Source organism: Schistocerca serialis, chromosome 6 (genome assembly GCF_023864345.2).
Source record: "Schistocerca serialis cubense isolate TAMUIC-IGC-003099 chromosome 6, iqSchSeri2.2, whole genome shotgun sequence".
In the NCBI taxonomy this organism is placed as follows: Eukaryota; Metazoa; Arthropoda; class Insecta; order Orthoptera; family Acrididae; genus Schistocerca; species Schistocerca serialis.
The window spans coordinates 304424368-304450206 of record NC_064643.1 but is presented as its reverse complement, the minus strand read 5'-3'; the positions used below and the strand labels follow the sequence as shown (position 1 = coordinate 304450206).

General features: G+C 39.0%; 1 protein-coding gene across 1 annotated transcript in view; it reads left to right on the top strand.

Moving 5' to 3' along the window:
• LOC126484274 (pre-mRNA-splicing factor ATP-dependent RNA helicase DHX16) overlaps positions 1–25839 on the top strand; it is a 111433-nt gene that overhangs the window by 52330 nt on the left and 33264 nt on the right. Inside the window, exons 10-13 of the mRNA XM_050107697.1 lie at positions 10430–10716; positions 15156–15296; positions 17503–17721; positions 19444–19574. Of these exons, the coding sequence (XP_049963654.1) occupies positions 10430–10716; positions 15156–15296; positions 17503–17721; positions 19444–19574 (778 nt within the window). The remainder of the gene's footprint in view (positions 1–10429; positions 10717–15155; positions 15297–17502; positions 17722–19443; positions 19575–25839) is intronic.

Sequence of the window (25839 nt, the reverse complement as noted above, 5' to 3'; positions counted from 1 at the left end):
TTGAGGATGATGTGGTGCTCTGTTCTCCTCTTTGCTCTTACCTTATGCTGTCTTTGTTATATAGTTGTTAAGTCCAATTTATGGATTACAGTTAATTTGATTCAAATCAATATCTAAAAAGCAAGCATCAAGAGGACACTATGACTGTAAAAATAATGTCAAAAGATGGTAAGAGCAGGATAGAAGACTAATAAGAAGTGTTACCTGTGTAGTAGAGAATGATGGGTATGACTAAAATGCTATTTAGAGAAATTATGAAATTAAAAAAGTAAACATTCAATGGCCTCCCAATTGGCATGCATAGATTCACAGATTGCCTAGGCGTGGACATACCAATGGGAGCAAAGTAGAATATTGTAACAATATGTCTAGATGTAGGTATAACTTAAGTTATGAAAATATGAAAAGGATAGAGTGCTACTCACAAAATGGAGGAGGCATCGAGTAGCAGACAGGCACTTTGAAAAAAGACTGCTAAATATTATTAGCTACAGGACTAAGTACTTCATCAGACAGAGGCAATACAAAACATACACACATTCACACATGAATAACTCGCACCCAAATAGCCACTGTCATTGCCAGGCACTATGGCCCGACTGTAACTGTGTCTGAAGTGAGCAGCATTCTTTGCTGGGGTTGATAATAGGGATATGGAAGAAACATTGGGCAGGGAGGAGAAGAAATAGCAGGATAGGGCTGGGGGAAAATACTAATACAGCCTTTAGGAGTGTGTAACAAAGTGGTGGGAACAGGGTAGTGGGTTGCTAGGTGCAGCACCAGGAGGTTGTGCGAAGGGGACATTAGAGAAGTAGAGACCAGGAAGGAGATAGGCAAATGGAGGACAGGTGTCATGGGAACAGACGATATGTTTGCAGGGAGGGTTCCCACTTGCACAGTTAAGAAAAGCCTGTGTTGGTGGGAAGAATCCAAATGGCATAGGATGTGGAGCAGCCTTTGAAGTCAAGTACATCTTGTTGGGGATGGTCCAGATGTTTCTTGGGCACAGTTTAGCTGGGTGTATGCTCCCTGGGAAATCCAGGAAAACCTGGGATTTTTTTAGAATTTTGTTTTTTTTATTGTATTAGTTTTCAGTTAATTTTTTTTAAAATTTTGACTGTTAAGAACTGATACTCTAACAAAGAATTTTACTTCAGCCTGCCACTGCAGAATAATACTGCAGCAATATAAAACTTAAGTTGAAAGAAAATGCACCATTTACAACAACAAAACACAAAGCACACACAAGTGTCTGCTGGCAGCAAAATGTGTCAAAAGCTTTAGTATGAAGACTATGCAACACTTCATAACAAAAAACTGCTTTTGATGTTGCCAATGGGTTCATGCACATGTGCAGAGCTGAAAAGTTGCTTATGGACAGCACCTTCTCCCGCTTCTTGTTACATAGTGTGTGGCTGTTAGCTGTATAAACAGTAGCAGCAAGCAACCAGGTGCTACCCACAAAATTTTTTTCTGGTGCAGCTAAGCTGCCAGATTTGTGCATGCACAGAGTAGTGAGAGTTGTAGTAGGGATTAATTTCCATGTGACCTGTGTTTACAGTTCGTGATTTTGCTGTTCTCTCATCGTTTGCAGCTCCCACGTCAAATGAAAACGCCACAGATTTCTGTGGCTGGGAGCTGTCAAGTGAATTAAAATACATTCACATAATTACGAAAGACTACAATATGTTACTAGTTTCAGTTTTCTGATTTTATTTTGTTTCCATGTTATTGACAATCAAGCATTAATTATCTTGCAGAACAATGAAGTTATTTTTGTTGGTTTGCCACACAAATTCAACTTTTATTAACCTTTCCTGCAGTAGCAGTCAATTTATTTGAAATGATGTGCTTCATTCCACACTGTTGGCTGGTTTCAACTATTCACTGGATTTTGAGTGCACGTTTTCACCTTATGGCACATATGGCATTATGCCATAGTAAAGAACCAAACATGAGATAAAATGATGCTGGTACTCCAAGAAAACTGGCGTCCCGAAAACCACACTGAAAAGCTTTAGCAGACTTTTACATACCTGCCTTCCCAATTGCAAGACATGTTTCAACACTTGTCTCCTACTTCCTTTACGCCTAACGTTATTTCTTAATTTGTGTTGTTTCCATCATAAATTTACAGAACGCCATTCTTCAGTAAATTATAGACTGCCAACATACCTTGTTTTATCACTGTAACTCCCCACAAGGCTTTATATTTACTCATTGAGTAGAATATAAACTACCAGTTATACAGTTTCTTTGCTTCACAAATAAACTTGTTGTTTTTTTAAACATTTTGAAAAAGTAATGGAAAGCTTATTGTTCTTAATTCTGGTGTATACAAACAAATATTTTTAATATTTTTGTAACGAACTTGTGCTCCTTACTAGCTTTTTGCAGTGTTTAGTGCACATAAACTTAAGTACAATTGCTATGTAACAGTATTGCAGACTAGAACCAAAAAAAAAAAAAAACTGTATTAAGTTACCACATGGCAAAATATTGGGATACTTTGACTGCAGAGTCTAGTTTTGAAAATGAATATTGTGCCAAGGACTGCTTTCTATTCCTGCATGCCTTATCTGTATAAGATACAATCAAACAACTGCCCGAAATACAATAACTCCGTGTGTCCCCTCTGAACAACATACCACATTACTGTAAATGGTCACATGATGCCCCATTACAAACGAAATTCCAAACAGAAATGCGATGAAAGGTGTATGGGCAGAGCAAACACCAAGCACGGGCTTCCTGTGTTGTCGTAGCTGTGCATTTTCTGGCACTCTCTAGCAATTGCTCAAATGAACACATTTATAATGGGTCATGGAAAAATATTGCAAATGAAGGTTTGAGAAGTGTTACTTTCGAAGTAAATTTCCTTTTATATGAGATATATTATGTTACATGTGAGAATGTGCGATGAATTTCTTGATCACAGAGCATTTTACTCTTATTCAAAACTTAACACATTGAGGACCAGCTACTTAGAAAAATTTGGGTCAAGAAGACGCGACATTTGTGTCATAATTTAAAAATTTTCATTTGTTTTGATAATTCTTAAAGGCATCACATGCAGAAAAACACCATATCATATGTGAAACATTAGCTTCTTGTAACTATACTAATTTAAATCATGAACTTTTCCCATTTATGTGTTTGCGCTTCTTAATACATGTTGCTATTGCCTGACTACATCATGTGTCTGATACTTTGAATATCTGCTGTAATTAGCTGGTGAGATCATGTGACGTGAGCTGTGATTGGCTAATGAAAGCGCATCGCAATCTCAATTTCAGTACTTCGGAAACTAATGCGCTATGTGTGGTGGAGTTCACATTTATAATTCCATAATATGAAAACGTGCGTCATACATGTTGCTGTGCGCCAAAAATCTTCCCAAAACACTTATTTTTTGCTAGGTTTTGTTTCTAAAGTGCCTAGTAATTCTTTGCTGGTGTATAAAATTTTTACCATTCAAAGGAATGATATGTTTTACAGTTCTGAGGGAAAGTACACTGTGGTTTTGACTACCAGTCATTGTGTACTGAAATGAAACTATCTTCCCCACTATTCACTTAACACAGAGAAAGCGTATTTTCACCTGGGAAAATGTTTATTTTCACCCAGGAAAAAGTGTATTTTCATTGAGGAAAATGTGTATTTTCAGGCAGGGAAAATTCCATTTTTAACCAGGAAATCTGGGAAAAATCTTGGAATTTTTTGTTGTTGTTTGCATATTCATCCTGGATGGGCATTTGTGTGTACAGACAGCTTGTTAGTGCAGGGATCACCTACAGACAGATCTGTGGTACATTACAAGGTGGCATTGTATGCCAATCTAATCATGGGCCATCTAGAGGAATCCTTCCTAATGACTCAGAATCCCAAAACTCTCACCTGGTTCAGGTTCACTGATGATGTCTTCATAAACTGGAGTGAGGGTGAGGACACCCAATTATCCAAACCTCAATACTTTCTCCCCCATTCACTTAGTGTCTTACTCCTCAGCCCAACAAGTTACCTTCCTTGTGTTGACCCCCATCTCAAGGATGTTTTCATTAGTATCATTGTCTACATCAGACTTACCAGCCACCAACAGTACTTCCGATTCTAGAAACAGACCTCTTGTGCCTTGTCTCCCCAGTCACCTACCACCCCACATCACCCAGTGTCCAGCCCAAAAAAAAGCGATACTCTTTGAGGTTTGCCTCGTAACTGCAACTGTAATGGGGAATCAAGGATGTAATACAACAATATGCAAATGATAGATTGCTACTCACCACACAGAGAAAGTACTGAGTGGTAAACAGGCACTTAGAAGAAGAAAGTGCTGCTAGATATTATTAGCTATCAAACTAAATCTTTCATCAGATGCCCACGACAGAGCAACTGAATCATATTTTCTGCCAGGGTTTTGACTACCGGTCGTTGTGCCCTGAAATGAAACTATCTTCCCCACTATTATCCCGACTCGTCCCACAGCAGTATTCTGCCACCCAGCCGACTTGTGCATTATCCTTGGCTGTCCCTGTTCCACCCATGGTCCCAGCCCCCCTTGTCCTGTGGCTCACACCCCTGATAGACCAGATGCAAGACCTGTCTTATACATCCTCCCAATAGCACCAACTGCAGTCCTGCCAGTGGCATCTCCTAACCCATCAATCCATCTGTGACAGCAGCCATATGATCTACCACCTTACCTGCAACCACTACACTGCATTCAATGTAAGCATGATTACTAATAAGCTGTCTGTATACATGAATCACAACCTCCAAACTGTGGTCCAGAGACAGATGGACCACCCATTTGCTGAATGTGCTGCCAGCATCATGTATTGGACTTAACAGTTGCTTCACAGTGTGTACCACCTTGATTCTTTCCTCCGATACCAGCTTTTCAGAATTGCACAGGTGGAAACTCACCCTCCAGCATATCCTTTGTTCCCTTAAGCTTCCTGGTGTCAGCTTTTACAAGTCCCCTTCCTCCTCCTTCCTATCCCCATCCATTCTCCCATTCCAATCCTACACACACCTTCTGTCCAGCCAGCATCCCTGCGTAGTCCCATATCCCTACCCTGCTATTTGTTTCCCTCCCTGCCCCACCTCGCTCCTGTACATGTACTACCCAACACAGCAAAGAATGTTTCCCATCTCAGATGCAGTTACAGTTGCGCCTCACAACCATTATCTACACCACAGAATAATCTTGTGCTGAATGAAATCATAGGTCACAAATCATAAGTCACAAGCCTTTTCATCTTTCTGTCGGGATTCATTCCCTTGGCATTTACTTGTAGTGTGGCAGCTGTGGATGTGAAGGTGTCTGAAACATTACTACGCCCCGTTCATCAGTCAAAAATTCCATTAGCTTCATGATACGGCTTTCAGAAATCTTTTCTCTTCATGCGTAAATAGTCCATTGTCGAATTGTATCTCGTCAGGAAGCCCACATTTGATGCATGTGACATTGTTTTCATAGCTTCAAGATAATCAAATTCAGTTATACAGTTTTGGCTCCATAGCATAAAACAAAGATTCGTTTCATTTCCTCATATGAATTGGCAGTGATTGGAATTTTTTCAGTGAGGTTCTTTGGCTCATCACCCAAGCACTCATGGAGGAAGACATTCTGTCCATAGCAGAAACTGAAGGACTGCAGTCTGTAGAAGACTAAACTGTTCTGAAAATCGAGACCACTTCTGTATTTCTCCTGAAAATAGCTCTAATATGATGGCTGGAATTTGACTGTGTGTTTCATGAGGCATAGGAGCTGTTGTTGTAGCTGAAGCTGCCATAAGTCTCAGGTTTTCAACCAAACAAGGAAAAATGTAGGATGGAATAACAACAGTATTATGAAAAAGATAGATTACTACTCACCACATAGAGGAGGTTTTGAGTCTTTTAGACAGGTACAATGAAAAGACTGCTAAACATTTAAGCTCTTAGACAAAAAGCATTTATTTGGAACCAAAAAACACACATACATTTACACAAGTACGATTCACCTACAAACATTTCCACTGTCTCCGTGCATTATGGTACAACTGTGGTGGGGAGGGAGAGCGTTAGTGGGGGTGGGGGAGATGATGATGTGCTGTCTTGAGACTGTGCAGGGACTTGGTGGGGACAGGATAGGGCTGCTCAAATGGCCACTGTCTCCACCCAATGTAGCATGACTGCATTGGGGAGGGGGACCAGTAGTAGGAGGGGGAAGATGTCCTGTCTTGAGACTCTCCAGGGACTTGGTGGGGACAGGATAGGACTGCTCCCATGGCCATTGTCTTCTCCCTCTACAGCATGACTGCAGTGGGGAAGGGGGAGTGGTAGTAGGAGGGGGAAGACATTGTGCTGTCCTGAGGCTGTGCAGGGACTTCATGGCCACAGGATAGGGCTGCTAAGTGCAGAATTGGGAGGCTTTGCTCGAGGGATGGAGGGGGGGAGGGGGGCATGTGGGAAAGGGAGAGGGAAGATTACAAGAGCTAGAGAAAGGGAAAGGACTGTAGATGCGTTGGCAGAATAGAAGGTATGCGTTCTGCTGGTTTGGGGGAAGGGAAGGTGATAAGTAGGAGGAGGACAGGGACTAGTGAAGGTTGAGACCAGAGGGATTGCAGCAATGAAGAATATGTTGTGGGGAGAGTTAGGAATGGTGATTATTGCTGAAACTTTCGGTTTTCAGTTATATCGGTTCTTCTTTCAATGCCAGTTCAACCTGACAGGCCCAAAATAACCAGTTTCTGAAATAACCAATTTTTTGTTTTTCATTGCTAATATTTCCTGTAATAAATGTAGAACCTGAATAAAGACTGAAAAAAATTGATTTCCACGTTTTCAAGATACACAGAACAAAAATATCAAATTAAATAGATAAATAAAAGGAAACTTAGTGTGTCCATCATTCAGTGTTTTTCTCAACAATGATAATTGGTTGAATTCTACAAGAAGTCACTAGTAACTTCATATTGTGATAATTTTCTGAAAAGCTGCAAAATAAATAAATAAATAAAAATAAAAAAAATCATGTTCTAATTGTAGATCATAGCTATTTGGGCACTACAAATAGTTGGTACTGAAGGGTGAAAACTGAGGTTAAAGAACACTACTTTCCATGTTAATTTGTCTGTTTTCAATGACTACAACCAGATAAAGGCATATTATAGACACGGGCACCAGATCAGCTACTTTCCATTTTTATCGTAAACTGTGAGTGAATTGTTAAGTTTTAAGTTTTCTCCTTATACAATGTTGCAAGCTTGTATATGGCTCCCCCAATTCTTATTATTTTAAAGCAAGTGGAACATTGTATTTCACTTGTACAGCATTTCATAAAGTACTTTCAGACTAAGACAGTGCCATTCAGTAATACAATCGATGGCTATCGACGACAATGAGAAACTATCATATAAATATAGACTACAAGGGGCAAGTCTTGGACACTGCATGTACACACGTGCTATCCAATTGGCTATGCCATATGATTACATGATCATATGATATTGATATGATGAATTGTCCCAATTCTTATTTCATGCATTTGTTACTCATTTGTGTTGTCATTGTTATTAAAAAAAGCACTGATTGCTTTTTCCGATTTTCAATAACCACACAGTACTTGAAAGTGAAAGAAATTTTACAAATAAAACTTACTCATTTTTAAATAAGGTTCATTTGGAAACAAAAAATTTTAGCACTGCTGCTATGGCTAATTAGTATTTCGGTTTTTGACCTGGTTATTAGTAAAAAATTAAAGTCTGTCATAAATGAGAGATAATAAATGCCGAACAATGCCGATTATCCAGAACTAAAATATCAGTACCAGTTTTAACCAGTCACTTTTTCACACTTCTAGGAAGAATTCACACCTACGCAATCCAGAAAAGCTAGTGTTGGTAGGAAGCAACCAGATGGCGCAGGTTGTGAATCAGTAGTTTGCGAGAAGCACATCATGCTCAGAATACTGCAAATGGATAATTTATCAAAATAAAAGGGATAGGTTCATTTTCTTCTTTGTGTGCTTATCAACTAGTTAGTGCCTCTAGTTAGTGCCTCTACTCTATAGTGAGTGGTTGACTTTACTTATTGCATTGTTTCAATCCTTCCCAGAATTCTCAATTATCAGCTTAATTTTAGATTGGTGGCTTTCCTGATTGATTTTAAGTTGTAGAAAAAATATGTGTGTAAAAGAAAGTACAGCAAGCTCTCAGTTATCCAGTTTAAAGTAAACTCGAGACTGTACAGATAGGCAAAGAACTTGGATAATACAAAATACAGGGTGTACATAAAGTCTGGGAACACTTTCAGTTATTTATTGCACAAGATGTAAACATTGTACAGATGTCATACATATTGCATTTTGAAGAGAAACTCTGAAAGATTTTTTTTACAAACATTCAATATGCAAACCATGAGTAAACCGGCAGACGTCAGTATGGTAATTGAATTCTTGCCATACCTGTCCCAGCATACCATCACCGAGCGAGGTGGCGCAGTGGTTAGCACACTGGACTCGCATTCGGGAGGACGATGGTTCAATCCCGTTTCCGGCCATCCTGATTTAGGTTTTCCGTGATTTCCCTAAATCGTTTCAGGCAAATGCCGGGATGGTTCCTTTGAAAGGGCACGACCGATTTCCTTCCCAATCCTTCCCTAACCCGAGCTTGCGCTCCGTCTCTAATGACCTCGTTGTCGACGGGACGTTAAACACTAACCACCACCACCAGCATACCATCGTCAACTCTGGCAGTCGCTTCCCGTATTCTCTCCTGGAGCTCTGCTACATCACGTAGTAGAGGCAGTATATACACCAGATCTTAAATGTGTACCCACAGAAAAAAGTCACACGGAGTGAGATCTGGTGATCGGGGAGCCCATTTCATGAAACAGCTGTCCCCTTCTGTAGCATGGCCAATCCATTGATGCGGAAGCTCCGTGTTCAGGTACCCACAAACTTCACGATGAATATGGGGTGGAACCTCAACCTGCTGAAAAAAGATGAACGGAGAGTCCAATTGCATTTGAGGCATCAGCTATTGCTGCAACTTGTCCAGTTAGGAATATCCAGTGACAGTGCTCTCGGCGAAGAAGAATGGCACGTACAGTTGTTGATGTGACAAGGCACCAAAAAAACATTTACCTTTGGGGAATCACACTCAAATTCAATGCATTGTTGTGGATGCTTTGTACCTCAGATTCGACAATTATGCCTGTCCACTTTTTAGTCTAACTCCTACACACATAAAGCTCACTCTGCACCTGAACTCATCATGTATGCGACTAGCACTGACTATCGGGAAATTACCAAACTGTGCTGTGGCAGTATACATGAAAAGTGACATATGTATGATATCTGTACAATGTTTGGTTCTTGTGAAATAAATAATTGAAAGTGTTCCTGAACTTAATGTACACACTGTATAAATGTTTTAGCATAAACTGAAAACACACACACATACACAAAAGCTAAAGTCCCACCAGTGTGGGATCCGTACCAGGTAGGATTGATAGAAGAGATAGAGAAGATCCAACGGAGAGCAGCGCACTTCATTGCAGGATCATTTAGTAATCGCGAAAGCGTTACGGAGATGATAGATAAACTCCAGTGGAAGACTCTGCAGGAGAGACGCTCAGTAGCACGGTATGGGCTTTTGTTGAAGTTTCTAGAACATACCTTCACCGAAGAGTCGAGCAGTATATTGCTCCCTCCTACGTATATCTCGCGAAGAGACCATGAGGATAAAATCAGAAAGATTAGAGCCCACACAGAGGCATACCGACAATCTTTCTTTCGGCGAACAATATGAGACTGGAATAGAAGAGAGAACCGATAGAGGTACTCAGAGTACCCTCCGTCACACACCGTCAGGTGGCTTGCGGAGTATGGATGTAGATGTAGATGTAGAAAGCTGCTTTGTGTTACTTATGCGTTACTCACCAGAAACTGACAATTTATTTAAGTAATCACATTTAAAAACACACTGTAATAGGCATCTCTTCATTTTATGGAATCTGTACACTGGTATGGTTCAAACAAGTTTTGCCCTGCACATTATAATAATAGATCAAAGCATTTCAGTGCCTCAGTATGCATGATAATGTACTTCTAGGTCGCATCTCTTCCTTTTCTGGACACACATTGTTCACTATATCTGTGTCACTTAGCTGCTCAAATTCAACTGCATAGTTATTACTATTTAATCACATGTGGATGTTTTCATCATACACAGCTTCACAACTAGAAATTTGTATTTTAAATGAAAATATCCATTCCAATTTGACAGTTTAGGTTCTCTTCCCGCCTCCCATCAAACATTACATGGATAATATTCAAGCTGTTTAATCCACACTTTGTTCATCGGGAGCTTGCTGTGTTGTGTTTTTGATAATTACCCTTTTTTTCTGGTTTATGCCAGTTATACATTTATTGTTTTTACAGGAAGGCGATTTCCAGTGGACATATACTATACGAAAGCTCCGGAGGCAGACTATATAGATGCGTGTGTTGTATCGATACTGCAGATACATGCTACACAACCACTTGGAGATATCTTGGTTTTTTTAACAGGACAAGATGAAATTGAAACTTGTCAGGAACTGCTTCAAGAGAGAACAAGGAGGTTAGGTTCCAAAATAAAGGAACTGATTATATTACCTGTATATGCTAATCTGCCTAGTGATATGCAGGCAAAAATATTTCAACCGACACCACCAGGTGCTCGCAAGGTATGTATAGCATGTTTTCTAAGCCCTCAAGTTTTATATGGTTTTTATTTATGTTGTATGTCACTATCTTATCCAGAAATCAGACTGCCTGTGCAAACTATACATGGTATATCAGAAATACGTCTACAAAGTGGGGTAGGGTTTCTTGCACCAAAACAAGAAAACATTTCCGTGTAAAAATATGACCAGAGACAACCATAATTTTTGTCTTATTAATGAAAGTTTACATTCAATTATGAAACAAAATTGCTGCCCATTACTTATTCACGGGAGGCAAAATTTTTAATATTGCTGATTGACACTTGTAAAAGTACATGAAACCCTATTAACTTTCATAACTATTAGTTCCATCTTCTGAGGGGAAAGAGAGAGAGATTAGAGAAGGTTAAAAAGGAAGAGCAGATCACTTTCATCCAGGAAGAGAGTTACTAAGCTGTTATAAGGATGGAGACAGACAGAGATGATTTAGGACAGAGGGTGGGGGATCAGAAAGAGTAGGAGGTCAATCATAAGACTTGGTGAGCACTGTCTCGCCTTCAGTCCTAAGATGATAAAGGCAGAGTGAGAAGTAAAGCTAAATTAAGAGGAAGAGAATTAAAATTAGTATGGTATGCAGTGAAGAAAACAAGAATTGGGAATGAAGAGTGGAGAAGGAAGATTAAAAGTAAAATATCTACAAAGAAGATATTAAATAAGACATAATAAATGAAAAATATAATGATAAAAAAAGTGGGGAGTGGGATCGTGTTATTAATGGAGGTTAAGTCCAAGGTCTTACTCCAAACTTGTCCCTACTTCAAATGGTCCGTTCTCGTCCTGGTGTGAGTGAACAGGGGCTGTTAGTTCGAAAAGCTATTATTGTGTTGTACCAGTAAACCCTGGTTTCTTCACAGAATTGAATGATCACGTATAAAACGGTTTCAGAATTTTGATTAAATATTTGATGTTAAACATGTATGCAAGAAGAAGTTTAGAAAAGGTTGGAAATTATGTTTAAAGTTTGTTGGAAGGCTCTCATTATCAAACACTGGATGAGTGTAGGCTGGGTGATTTGTGCTATATTTTAAGTAGAAGCTAATTTTTCATGACATCAATTTCGTGAACTGTGTATCATAAAATGATATAATTTTGCAGGTACATTCAGAGATATATGTGTATACTGTCTACAAAATGTGAAAGTGTTTTTAGTAAAGAAGTAATAAATTAAAATATGTAGCCTGATGCTAAAGTCGCATGAATAACGAAAATTTAGCAAGCGATAAGCTTTTTTCCTTTATTCCTTTTTTTTGGGGAAGGGGGGGGGGGGGGGGGGAGGGCACAATGAGAAAAAGTTTCCATAAAGGTTGGAAACTACGTGTAAAGTTTGTTGGAAGTCATTCTCAGATACTGGATTCATTCTCAGATACTGGATCAATACACGCTAGGTGTGTGTGTGCCATGAGTTCTGCTGCCATAAGACATATATTCAGTTTCTAATTTGATATTTGTCTTACTATGTTAAACCTATAACATAACATTATACCTCTTAAGGGAGGTAGGATGTCAAACAGGCTGTCTTCGAGCAGGAGAGATGCCACAGGACATTTTAATTTCCACTGTCTATACTTTTACGAATAAATTCATAATTGTCAGCATGACCAGGAAGGATTCAGGATTCACAATCATAGCAGTGGAAGTTAAAAAAAAATTACAAAATAATTTTTTTTCATTTGAAAGTTCATCATTTTTGTGCTTTTGTTGGCTGCGTTTGTTGCTATAGGTACACGTTTCTTCATAAGTAAGAGAGATTCTTTGATGAATTTTGCACAGCATACAAACCATACTTACAGGTGTATGAAACTCTAGAAATTATTTTATTTATGAAAAAATGAATGTGCTATTACATTTTAAACTTCACACTTAGAAAAAACTCAAATTTTATAGTTAATTATCTCAATTTTTACCACAGTTTTTAATAGATTTGGAAAATTCTAGAGTTTCATACAGCTGTTAGTATGGGTAGTATGCTGTGCAAAATTCATCGAAGAATCTCCCTTACTTACGAAGAAAAGTGTACCTATAGCAACAAATGCAGCCAATGGTAAGAGAACAAAAGTGAAATACAAATGTAAAAAAAAATAAATTATTTTCTTATATTTTTGAGCTTCCACCACTATAAGGGTAAATCCTGAATCCTCTCTGGTCTTCCTGACAAAAGTTTTATGAATTTATTTTTAAAAGTATAAACAGTGGAAATTGAAAATTCCTGTGGTGTCTCTCCTGCTCCAAGTCGTCCCATTTGATGTCCTACCCCCCTTAATAAATTAATTATGACAGCATTTTAAATTTTTGAATTCTGTCAATAATTATATGAAATACAGAAAATCGAATTTTTGTTGCCCCCTAGAAGCCATTTGGTAAGTAACCTGCAACTGGGACTGGGTTACTATGCCGCAGGTTAGTCACTTACAAGGGTGCCCCTATGATAGTTTGAGTTTTTTTTTTTGGGAGGGGGGGTGGTATGGTAGACCTGGGGCTATGGAGTACTTTTAATATTTTGGAAGACAAAGGGTGACTTGTGAGTAGCTATAAAAAACATTCCTGTTCTGACCCTGTTAAAAACTTGCATATTATTGACTTTTAAATTATTTTCTTGAAAGGAAAGCACCTGATAACACTATATTGTTTTCATATGGGACCTGTTTCCCCTGGGGATGGGTGCCCTTGGTCTCTTAGTTATGTAGATACTTTTATTTTATTTCTGTCTATTGGCATTACTAAATACACTCCTGGAAATGGAAAAAAGAACACATTGACACCGGTGTGTCAAACCCACCATACTTGCTCCGGACACTGCGAGAGGGCTGTACAAGCAATGATCACACGCACGGCACAGCGGAGACACCAGGAACCGCGATGTTGGCCGTCGAATGGCGCTAGCTGCGCAGCATTTGTGCACCGCCGCCGTCAGTGTCAGCCAGTTTGCCGTGGCATACGGAGCTCCATCGCAGTCTTTAACACTGGTAGCATGCCGCGACAGCGTGGACGTGAACCGTATGTGCAGTTGACGGACTTTGAGCGAGGGCGTATAGTGGGCATGCGGGAGGCCGGGTGGACGTACCGCCGAATTGCTCAACACGTGGGGCGTGAGGTCTCCACAGGACATCGATGTTGTCGCCAGTGGTCGGCGGAAGGTGCACGTGCCCGTCGACCTGGGACCGGACCGCAGCGACGCACGGATGCACGCCAAGACCGTAGGATCCTACGCAGTGCCGTAGGGGACCGCATCGCCACTTCCCAGCAAATTAGGGACACTGTTGCTCCTGGGGTATCGGCGAGGACCATTCGCAACCGTCTCCATGAAGCTGGGCTACGGTCCCGCACACCGTTAGGCCGTCTTCCGCTCACGCCCCAACATCGTGCAGCCTGCCTCCAGTGGTGTCGCGACAGGCGTGAATGGAGGGACGAATGGAGACGTGTCGTCTTCAGTGATGAGAGTCGCTTCTGCCTTGGTGCCAATGATGGTCGTATGCGTGTTTGGCGCCGTGCAGGTGAGCGCCACAATCAGGACTGCATACGACCGAGGCACACAGGGCCAACACCCGGCATCATGGTGTGGGGAGCGATCTCCTACACTGACCGTACACCACTGGTGATCGTCGAGGGGACACTGAATAGTGCACGGTACATCCAAACCGTCATCGAACCCATCGTTCTACCATTCCTAGACCGGCAAGGGAACTTGCTGTTCCAACAGGACAATGCACGTCCGCATGTATCCCGTGCCACCCAACGTGCTCTAGAAGGTGTAAGTCAACTACCCTGGCCAGCAAGATCTCCGGATCTGTCCCCCATTGAGCATGTTTGGGACTGGATGAAGCGTCGCCTCACGCGGTCTGCACGTCCAGCACGAACGCTGGTCCAACTGAGGCGCCAGGTGGAAATGGCATGGCAAGCCGTTCCACAGGACTACATCCAGCATCTCTACGATCGTCTCCATGGGAGAATAGCAGCCTACATTGCTGCGAAAGGTGGATATACACTGTACTAGTGCCGACATTGTGCATGCTCTGTTGCCTGTGTCTATGTGCCTGTGGTTCTGTCAGTGTGATCATGTGATGTATCTGACCCCAGGAATGTGTCAATAAAGTTTCCCCTTCCTAGGACAATGAATTCACGGTGTTCTTATTTCAATTTCCAGGAGTGTATTTTGCCTCCTGAAGTTAAGTACATTCCATCCCATAATTTGATTGTTAGTTAAGTTTATATTGTCACACTCAACATCATATTTTTCCAGGTAGTAAGTCATATTTGTGCCAGATATTGTTGAAACTACCCCAGGAATTCCAAAATTATGCTTACATGCCACAGCTTTCCAACCTCGACCGTTACTAATAAAATAGTTCTCACAAGCATTTATTTTTGTACATATAGAGTTAACAATTATCTTTTGTTTTCAGGTTGTGTTAGCAACAAACATTGCAGAAACTTCTCTAACTATCGACAATATTATTTATGTTATTGATCCTGGTTTTTGTAAGCAAAACAATTTTAATTCAAGAACTGGGATGGAATCATTGATCATTGTCCCAATATCAAAGGTAAACATACACTACCATAACTTTATCTGTATATTCAAGTTTGTGATGTGCTTGGGCTATAATTTGACTTAGGAAGTACGACTCCCAAATGCGGGTATTTTAAAGTAGTAAGTACAAATTTTATTTACTTGTGCATTAGTTTTTCTTAAAAATACTTTACTTGCACAAGTAATTTACTTTGACAATCTTTCCCCTTTTCAAGAAAATTTAACAACCTAGATTGCATTCAGTACTATTTATTCTTGATGATTGGTTTCAATAGTTAAGACTGTCATCTTCTAATCTTTAAAAACTTGTTGTATGTCCTTTTTAGTTATGACTGTGTCAGACATGCCATGTTGACATTTAGTGAGTAGTATATAGCAGATTCCATACAGGTTTGTTAAAAATAAAAACAGATTTATCACAAATGAAAACAATACAGTTAAAAAGCACCTTATGTAACAAGGGATGTCTACACATGTAACATTCCACTGATGCTTGTTGGATGTTGAATTGCATAACAGAGCACATTTGCACACTTGTTTATGTTTACATGATGATTTAAATATTCTCTTAAGAACACAGTTCAACTGACTGACAGTGCCTACTACAATCAGCTACAGGACACCAGGCTTTCTCAAACCAAGTTTGTCTTTTACTGAACCTAGAAGAGCTCTGAGAACTTCATATTTCTTCAGTAATCTTACTATTTTCAAAGAAACACTGTCAACATATGGCAAAGTTACCATTCCTCCATGTTCTTCACTTTTTTCCGGCTCCAATTTTCCTCATAATCTCAGATTGTCTATAATAAGAGACAGAAGTTTTTCCTTCAAAAGCAGCCACTGGAAGGCAAATTTCATTCTAACTGTAATTTTCTACTGTTCTTGATGATATAAAAAAAATAAGAAAAAGGTTTCATGTGTGTGCTGTTTGTATTATTTGCAGTAAACAATAGATCGTGTTTAAATGATTTTTTCTCAAAGGACATGCCCCATTTTCTAACTAAACCACCCACATGTAAAAGCAGTTCTGATTTTGATAGAACTGAGTAAAGGAGACCAATCATCAGATAGTAGAAGTGTTTTATCAACAACTCGGTGCTTCTACTGTTCAGTGTCTGGTGTCCTTTACTTCTAAACTATTTACATTCTACCACAACTTTCCTTACTATATTTACATTCTGATTTTTGCCACCCAGCACGTAGTATTTGGAATATCTTGAAAAATATCTTGTTATGTGGGTGTCGGCCTTAACTAAACCCACAATTTGGAACTGTTGGGTAGAAACTGGATACAATTTACTGTCATTTCTCAGCTGATGCTACAAACTAGGATGTAATCTTACCCTAATCCAGACTAATTTGAGATGGCTCTGTGAATTGCATTTTAGACAATATTTTGTTGATGAAATGAATCAAAATTGCTTCTTTTTTTTTTATATATATCGCCATTTAATAAACCATGTGAGCTGTCCTTTTTTTCCTGATTCCCAGCTGACCTCAAAAGAAAAAAATACCAGATGCAGTGACTCATAGGAGGGACACTTAATGTGTAAAACAGTTGTCATATGAGAAAAATTCAACAATAAAATAAATACTTGCAGTTTACTTGATAAAATTTTATACACAATTTAATCATTGCAGTGTTCTTTATTTTTAAAATGATGAATCTGTAGAAAGATGTTATTTTATACTCCCCTCTTCCTCCCCCCACCCTTTCTCTCTCTCTCTCTCTCTCTCTCTCTCTCTCTCTCTCTCACACACACACACACACACACACACACACACACACACACACAAAATATCCATTGATCAGTTGGTATAGGAAACTTAACATCTACAATCTATTTTTTATTAACAGATAGTAATTCTCCCAAATGTGTGTAATGCACTGACTAAGGAATGATTAATAATATCTTATTACATTGATTTACTTCACCGCTGTTGTCATATGAAGGGAAACTTCAACAACATTTTCATTATTGAAATGACTAAACATATTCTGTTGTATTTCTTTATAACCCTGTTTTGTGGAAATGTAATGTTAGAAAATTATTACTCGTTACTTCTAGATAATTATTTCATAATTGTGTTTTTTATCAGTATTTCTGAAAAATTGTGTTTGTTATGTTGGTGAAGCATACATTTATGTTGTGCTGAAACATTACAATCTTAGTACAGTTTCTAATAATTAAAAGAGGGTTAGTTGGTTTATTTTTCAGGCATCAGCTAATCAACGTGCAGGCCGTGCTGGCCGTGTGGCAGCTGGCAAGTGTTTCCGACTATATACAGCATGGGCATACAAACATGAGCTGGAAGACAATACAATCCCTGAGATACAAAGGATCAACCTGGGGAATGCAGTCCTGACTCTGAAGGCTTTAGGCATTAATGACCTGTTGCATTTTGATTTCCTTGATCCACCGCCTCATGAGACTTTGGTAAGCACAGTGCTTAACTATTATGCTGTATGCTTAGAAGATGAGTGAGAGCATATTAGAAATTATTATAATTATTATTCATTAAAGTGATTAACTGAGGAAAAAACAAAACAAAAAAGAGGTGTAGATAGAAAAAATCTAGGAGTGGTGCAGCTTAAATTGCATTAGCCTATTTTTGAAATCAATCCCATGAAATTTATAAACTAAGTACATTAAATATATAGTATTGTAACAGCTTTGTTTTTCTTTATGTCACCCAGTTTACATTACAATATTTGACAGTGAGAAGACAAGTGTCTCTGTGCCATCCATTTGAACAGCAATAATTGGAGCATTTGACTGACATATAGATAAAAGATTTGGTTATATATCTAGCTTGTGCTGCTTTTTAATATTTCCTTCATTACTTTCATCATATGAAAGAAAACTCTGAAACGGTGAGAGGATGTGGTGAAGGGTAGCAAAAGTCGGTCTGAGCTCAGAATTTGTAGTGATGTAAGATGGAGGAAAGGAGTTGGAACAACATTCACTGCATTATTGCATATTTTCATCTTTCTTGATCCAGTGTTTGGAATGACTTTTGCTGCCCTCTGACAGGTGTATGTCTTATCTGCCTTCTCCCCAGTTTCATTGTGGCTGATGAAGGAACTACTTTATGATTCTGAAAGAGATGCAGTTGTGTTTTAGATTTGTTTGTCTCGCTGACTTGCTTCAGTTGCTCCTGTTCGGTTGCTAGTAAATAGGTACTACTACTCTCTCTTTTGTCTTTTATTAATATTTATTTTTTACTTCCATTTTAATTTACTACTGTTTCAAGTGTCAAACATTCATTTTTGGATCATTAACATAGAATTTGAATACTTACCTTAATCTGGTAATGCATAAAGTAATACTGCCATATGTTTCAGTTCTCTGTCATAGTTTGTTCATAGGTCAGAGATTATGTGTGGTAATTACTCTTTTTTGAAGGAAATAAGTATAAGCTAAGCACTAAATGAAAAAAATCATGTTCTGACTACTACTTGTCAGTAGTTAGCAAAGAAGAAAATAAAATGAAACATATAAGTAATTTATTATCAGTAAAAATTGGGTATGTGCTGATAAGTCATTTTGTGAAGTCATACCATTGCTGGGATTAGTGAAATTTCATAGAAGAAGACTTTATATCTTTGTAGTCAGAACAGAAATAAGTAATATTTTTGACTTGTAAAATTTAAAGGCTTTACTTTGTTTCTCTTATTCCTCCCCTATGCTCTGTCAAGGAGTATGGGACTTCATCATCATCATCATCATCATGTATAGGTGTTAGACTCAGCATTCGTAATAATTTTGATAATGTTGTCTCCTAATGACTGAATTTCAGTTCATATCTTCACTGACTGATCTGTTGTATCAAATTGTAGAAATAAATTAAGATCTGTTTACACCATGTTGTTTTACCCACAGATGTATCTTACAGATTTCTTATTGAACTTCACTTTATACCATATGCAAATGACACTGAAAGTCTGCAGAGGAGTCACAAACAAGAATACATAGTTTAGATTTACTTTTATTTATGTACATTTCACTTAAGATAAAAATGAGACATGAAATGTGTTCCTGCAAATTAAAACATTATAAGAAATGCATGGAAGAAGTACCAAGATGTGATTGTTTCTGTGTAAACATCATGTAACTTTAACCATAGTATTCATAGTGATGTTCTGAAACATGTTGTAGGTGTTGGCATTAGAGCAGCTCTATGCATTGGGAGCTTTAAATCATCATGGGGAACTTACAAAGCTTGGCCGAAGAATGGCAGAATTTCCAGTTGATCCCATGATGGCCAAAATGATTCTCGCTTCAGAAAAGTAAGTGAGAATGCATGCTCTACTACTTATTTGAAAACTGATAACACAGTGCGAATAGGTATTTCTGAAATATTTGGCTTCTTGTGTGACCCACAGCAAATAAACAGTAGCAAAATTTGTAATTTCTAAAGCAAAGACTTCATGTTCGGGACCAAAAAAAAAAAAAAAAAAATTGTATGGATGTTTACACAGATGACTGGTGCAACGGAATAATGAATCATTTGGATACCCTTAACAGAAACATTCAAAAATTTTAATAATTAATAATGACTTATTAATTGATTTTTTCTAAATTATGGGATCAACTCTTCTAGAGTCTGTGGTAGTGTTGATGGATAAATGTTGTCCGTAATGAAACCTCCAGAAAAAAATCACAGGATGTCAAATCTGGTGACTGTGGAGGCCAGCTGAGAAGTGCTAAGTTGCTCTGTTTGACGACCAGTCCAATGGCTTGGCAGACTTTCACTCAGATATTCATGTACTTGGGGACTCCGGAGAGAGCATGCCCTGTCGTGTTGAAAAATGAAGTTTTCCTTGTTCTGTTTCAGAAACAACCAGTTTTCTAAAATAGCAAGATACTGCTGACTGTTAACCATTTTTCCATCAACAAAGAAAATACCATAAGCGCACAAAACACATTGACTCTGGATGAATGTCATACATGGTCTGTGCTTGTGGGTTCTATAGGCCCCAGATTTGAACATTGTATTTGTTTGCTTTCCCAGTAAGGTGGAAAATCAGTTTCATAACATGATGCATTGGGCAAAAGTGTTATCACTGTCAGTCAAATTCTGAAGCTCATCAGGAAATGCCACTCATTTGCATTTGTCGTAATAACGTAGAGCCTGTAACAGCTGTAACTTGAATGGCTTCATAACTAACTGATGCCTCAGAATGTGACAAATAATTGTTGTAGGTCGTTGCAACCCCTGACTGGCACGACAAGTTGATTTTGTAGGACTGTGTTGGAAAGCAGTTTGAATTCATGCAACATTTTTGTTGGAAACATAAGGACAGTCAGGACTCTTTCCTTTATATACATTCCTTTGTCTACAAACTGTTGGTATGATATGTGCGTGTTCTATTCATTTGGAGGATCAGTTTGGTACCTCAACCTGAAATGTCCTTGCACTGCAATCACAGAATTACACATTGTAAACTTGAGAGCACAAAATTATTTCTGCTGCGGAGTGGCAATTTTGGAACATGTGGAGGTAACCATCCAAACAGAAGACAATCAACATCTAGCAACAATGAATATAGACTAGACAATGTATTTATTCTTCCAATAACCAAGCTGTGGTGCAGCAATCAATAGTTTTGCCAATGTAATTAAGACAGCTTATTCAGATGTCTAAAATGGGACCCTACTCTGTCATGCAGCAGAAAAACAGTGGAGCTCCTGGAGAATTCTCATTGGAGAATTCTCATCTACCAGAGTATGTCATAAAAAATTTAGAGCACAAGTTCCCAGACGTAGGTTGTATGGATTACCTCAAGTCCACACGGAAGGTATTCATTGAGGCCATGGCCACTGTGAACATCACATCAAAAACTCGCAGATGTTCATTGAGAAAATTAAACAAATTAGAGTTGGCCCAAAAGATGTTTTAGTCAGCCTGGATGTGGTCTCACTATTTACAAAAGTTTATGTGGAGGACACATTGAAACTGTTGGCAGAACGTTTTCCTCCTCAGATGATAAAGTTGTTATGACATGTTATTAAGACCACCTACATCTGTACAGCAGTAAATTTTATGACATGGTGGATGGAATGGCTGTGGGTTGTCTCCAGCAATGCCTTTGTTTTTTTTTTTTTTTTCTTTTTTCTTTCTGGGAATGTGCATTAAATTCGGCTCCGATTTGACCATCTTCACTTTATCATTAGATTGACGACATGCTTATGATCTGGTGACACAATGTAAAAGCTCTTGAACATTTCCAGGGACATGTGAACAACTTGCACCTAAACATCCTGTTCACCATTGAGATGGAGAAAGAGGGAAGACTACAGTTTTTCGATGTTCTGGTACAACGAAAGTCAGCTCAACGTCTCGGCCACTCAGTGTACAGCAAGCCAACACACACTGATTTTTATCTTAGTGCCCAGAGTTTTCACTATCCAGTCCAGAAGAGAGCAACTTTAAATATGCTGGTACACAGAGCAAAAACTGTTTCTGACAAGGACCTCTTGGGTTTTGAAATTAATCATCTGAAGTATGTATTCTGAAAGAACAGTGATATCAAGTCAGTGTTCTCCAAGAAAAGGAAACGTGTAAATGTTGAACATTCACTTGATGAAGCACTGATTGCACAGTTTGAATAAGCAGGGAGGACATCTGGGCCACATTGGGAATGAATTTTGCACAATAATGAACATTGCCCAAGAGCAATTGTAGTTGTTTGAGGTGCTGAGGAGCTGTTAAGTTATTGATTGTGTCCATATAATCCTTTGTGGGCATGAGCTCTTGCTTACTTGATATATGTCTGAGGTAGTTTACACTTGGCTCAAAGAAACTACATTTGTTGATGACAGTGCAGACCATGGAATTGAAGGTGCTCAAATATTGCAGGAGTGGTAATGACTCAAAATGGTTATTTGTTACAACAATATATGCTGAATGGAATATTAATCAGTAAAAACTGTTTCGTCTGACCATCTACAGGCAGCTAAAGGCAACTGAAAACAGACATCACAAGGATCTATTTTGGAAAAATAATCCCTCCGTCCTCCTTTCCCTCAGTTTTTCCAACAATTCCTCTAGCTTACGAATGGGATACACATCTAAAGCTTGAGCTTTAATGAAAGATATAAAGTCACCATCCATTTGGCTACTTAACTACTACCATTGGCATTGCCCACAGGCTAGATGATACTGGGGATTTTACTTCCATGCAATGAAATCTAAGTAGCTCTGCTTTAACTTGATTGCACATGCTCTACAAAACTTAGACATTGGTGATTGCTTTAAAGATACATGGGCACAACTTAATGCAGGTTCAAAACTTATATTGCACACACCCTGTATCAAGCTCTTTGAATGGAATGGTGGTTCAAACTAGGTCCTTTTGGTCTGAATTTAGAAACTAAAAAGCATAATATGGTTGAATCCAAAAATATTAATTGTCATGCAAGAGTTTACTACCAGTAGGATTATTTCCCAAGCTGTACGTTTACTTAGCTTGGTCTACAAGCTGACCCACGACGCAATTGATGGTTCATTGTACCTCACCACTGTGCGCTGAATGTACTGCAGCTGTGGTGATCTGGTATGCCTGTATGTGTCCAGATTAATCACAGACACGGCTGCACCTGTATCCGATTGGAATTCTGCTATTACTCCATTAACATCCAGCTGCAGCATGAAATTCTGCAGCCTGTCTTCTGCTGCTGGTGTCACTGCCAAGGCAGATGCGTGCTAGATGCCCCAGTTTGCGACTTGCAAAACAGGTGACATCATGGGGCAGCAGTGATGTCATTGATGCCTTTGGCCACAATTTGGACATGAGTAGGTTGCACCAACTTTTCGGGGAAACTTCGACAGCACACCGTTTGAGGTAGCACAGTGGTTAGTACACTGGTCAAGCGTTCAGGATGGTTGTTGAAATCTTCATGCCACCATACTGATTCAGCCTTTTGTGATTTCCGTACATCATTTATGGAAATGTTGGGATGGTTCCTTTGAAAAGGGAATAGCCAATTTACTCCCTCACCCTTCCCTAATCAGAGCTTGTGCTCTGTCTCTAATGACCCCATTGTTGATTGAACAATAAGCTCCAATCTTTTTTCCCCCCTCCTTTGACAGCAACAAGGAGCAGACTTTTGTACGAACTTATGCTCATTTTGGAACACACCAACTGCAAACAAAGCTTTTCTCTTGATGTGTGTCTACTAGTGATGAGAACAATGGACAGCCAACTACCGCTGTAGCTACTGAATTACATCTTGCTAAAATACTGGCACCTGGTAAACCAGATGACGACTTTAATTGGTTGTCATCAGTTGACTGGTGAATGCTACTACTACTGTTACTACTAGTACTATAATTAAGAATGAATTATCATGAAACATAGTTTGTGCTGGTACCAATACTTTGTGAGCTTTGGCGATTTTCAGCGCATTGTTCAGGTTTGGATCAGATGACTAAATCCTTTGCATTAATTTTGCCATCAGGAGCTAACATCACAGAAAAAATCACATTTGTGTGGTATGCTTTGCAAATCAGGAGTCTATTTTGCATATGTTTGCTTATGTTGCTTAATACGTTGATTAAATTTGAACCTAATTGTGTGTTTGATGACCTTAATATTCAGTCAGTAGAAAAGCTGAAACTGCTAGGAGCCAAGAGTGGGCACAGTTTTTGCACCACTTAGTACACTTTATTACTAGAAGACAGTCAGAGTGCATACTGACTTTCTGTTCTACTTGGCACTAGTAGAATATAGTTTACGATCATTTGCACAGGTGCTAATGCAGAGACCAGTGAAACAAATAGGCAATTCCATGGTCGATTACAATGGAGTTCACAAAGTGAATGGCGAGAAGCAAAGTCCAGTGTGTAGCAAAAGTAATTATAAGTGTGTGCAAAAAGTCCAGGGAGCGATACAAATCACAAAATTTAAAAATAGCAAGGTCAATCACTTTGCTATCAATAGAGCTTATTGAAGGCTTCAGAGAATAGTGAGAATTATTGGTCAAATGAGGGACTGTGGTATTTATAAACACTGTCACATCAGTAGATGGGCCTATGTGCCGTTGGCGCACTCTGCTGGAGCAAGCTGCAGGTACGTTATGAAGTGTCTCACTGACCTTTCTCCGTATTTATATTTGGACTGGGTGGGGAATAGGAATCATTGTCAGATACTAAGTTTAATCATCTGGAGGCAGCTTGATGGAGGAGTCATCCAGAGATTAGAGGTTCTGAGCATGTTTTTGTCCTTCAGATGGCGAAACTTTCCATAAAGATGGAAGAATCAACAATCGCCAAAGGCATGAGGATTTAGAAGACAATGCAAACCACTGCAGTAAAGACAAATAATGTGGGATATCCAGGTGGACCAGACTCTTCTCCTGATGTAGCCGAAACCTTTAGAGAAAACCTCAGTTCACTTGTATGTGAATTCCTCAATCATACTGTCGTCATTGGTGGAGACTTTATTCATCCAACAATTAAGTGGGAAAATAAGACATCCTCTGAAACATTACTAAATGCCTTCTCTGAAAACTACCTAGAACAGATAGGTAGGAACCACACTCCTGGTGAAATGTATTGGATCTAATGGCAGCAAATAGACATGACCTCTTTGAGGATGCCCACATTGCAACTGGTATCAGTGACCATGATGTGGTTGTGGCAACAAGGATTACCAAAGTACAAAGGACAAATAAACCAATCAGAAAAATATATATGTTCAGTAAACTAGGTAAAAAATCTGTAGTGTCATATCTCAAAGAGGAACTTGATACTTTCAGCACAAGGCAGGAACATGTAGAGGGATTATGGCTCAAGTGTAAAAAATAGTTGACCGTACTCTAGATAGATATGTACGCAGCAGAACAGTCCATAATGGAAGCCACTGTAAAGAAACTTCTAAAGAAACAGAGATTACTGTATAATAGGTGTAAAACAAAGCATAGGGCTATAGATAGTGAAATTCTGAATGAAACGAGTTTGGCTGTGAAGAGAGCAATGCGTGGTGCCTTCAAGGACTACTGTAGCAGAATATTGTGAAATGATCTTTCTCAGAACCCAGACATATTCTGGTTGTATGTAAAGACTGTTAATGGCACCAAAGTTAGTGTCAAGTCCCTACCAATTACCTCGAGCAATTAAACAGAGAACCGACTCTTGGAGACAACATCTTGGACCTACTGATAGCAAACAGACCCGAACTTTTCGACTCTGTATGTACAGAACAGGGAATCAGTGATCATAAGGCCGTTGCAGCATCCCTGAATATGGAAGTTAATAGGAATATAAAAAAAGGGAGGAAGGTTTATCTGTTTAGCAAGAGTAATAGAAGGCAGATTTCAGACTACCTAACAGATCAAAACGAAAATTTCTGTTCCGACACTGACAATGTTGAGTGTTTATGGAAAAAGTTCAAGGCAATCGTAAAATGCGTTTTAGACAGGTACGTGCCGAGTAAAACTGTGAGGGACGGGAAAAACCCACCGTGGTACAACAACAAAGTTAGGAAACTACTGCGAAAGCAAAGAGAGCTCCACTCCAAGTTTAAACGCAGCCAAAACCTCTCAGACAAA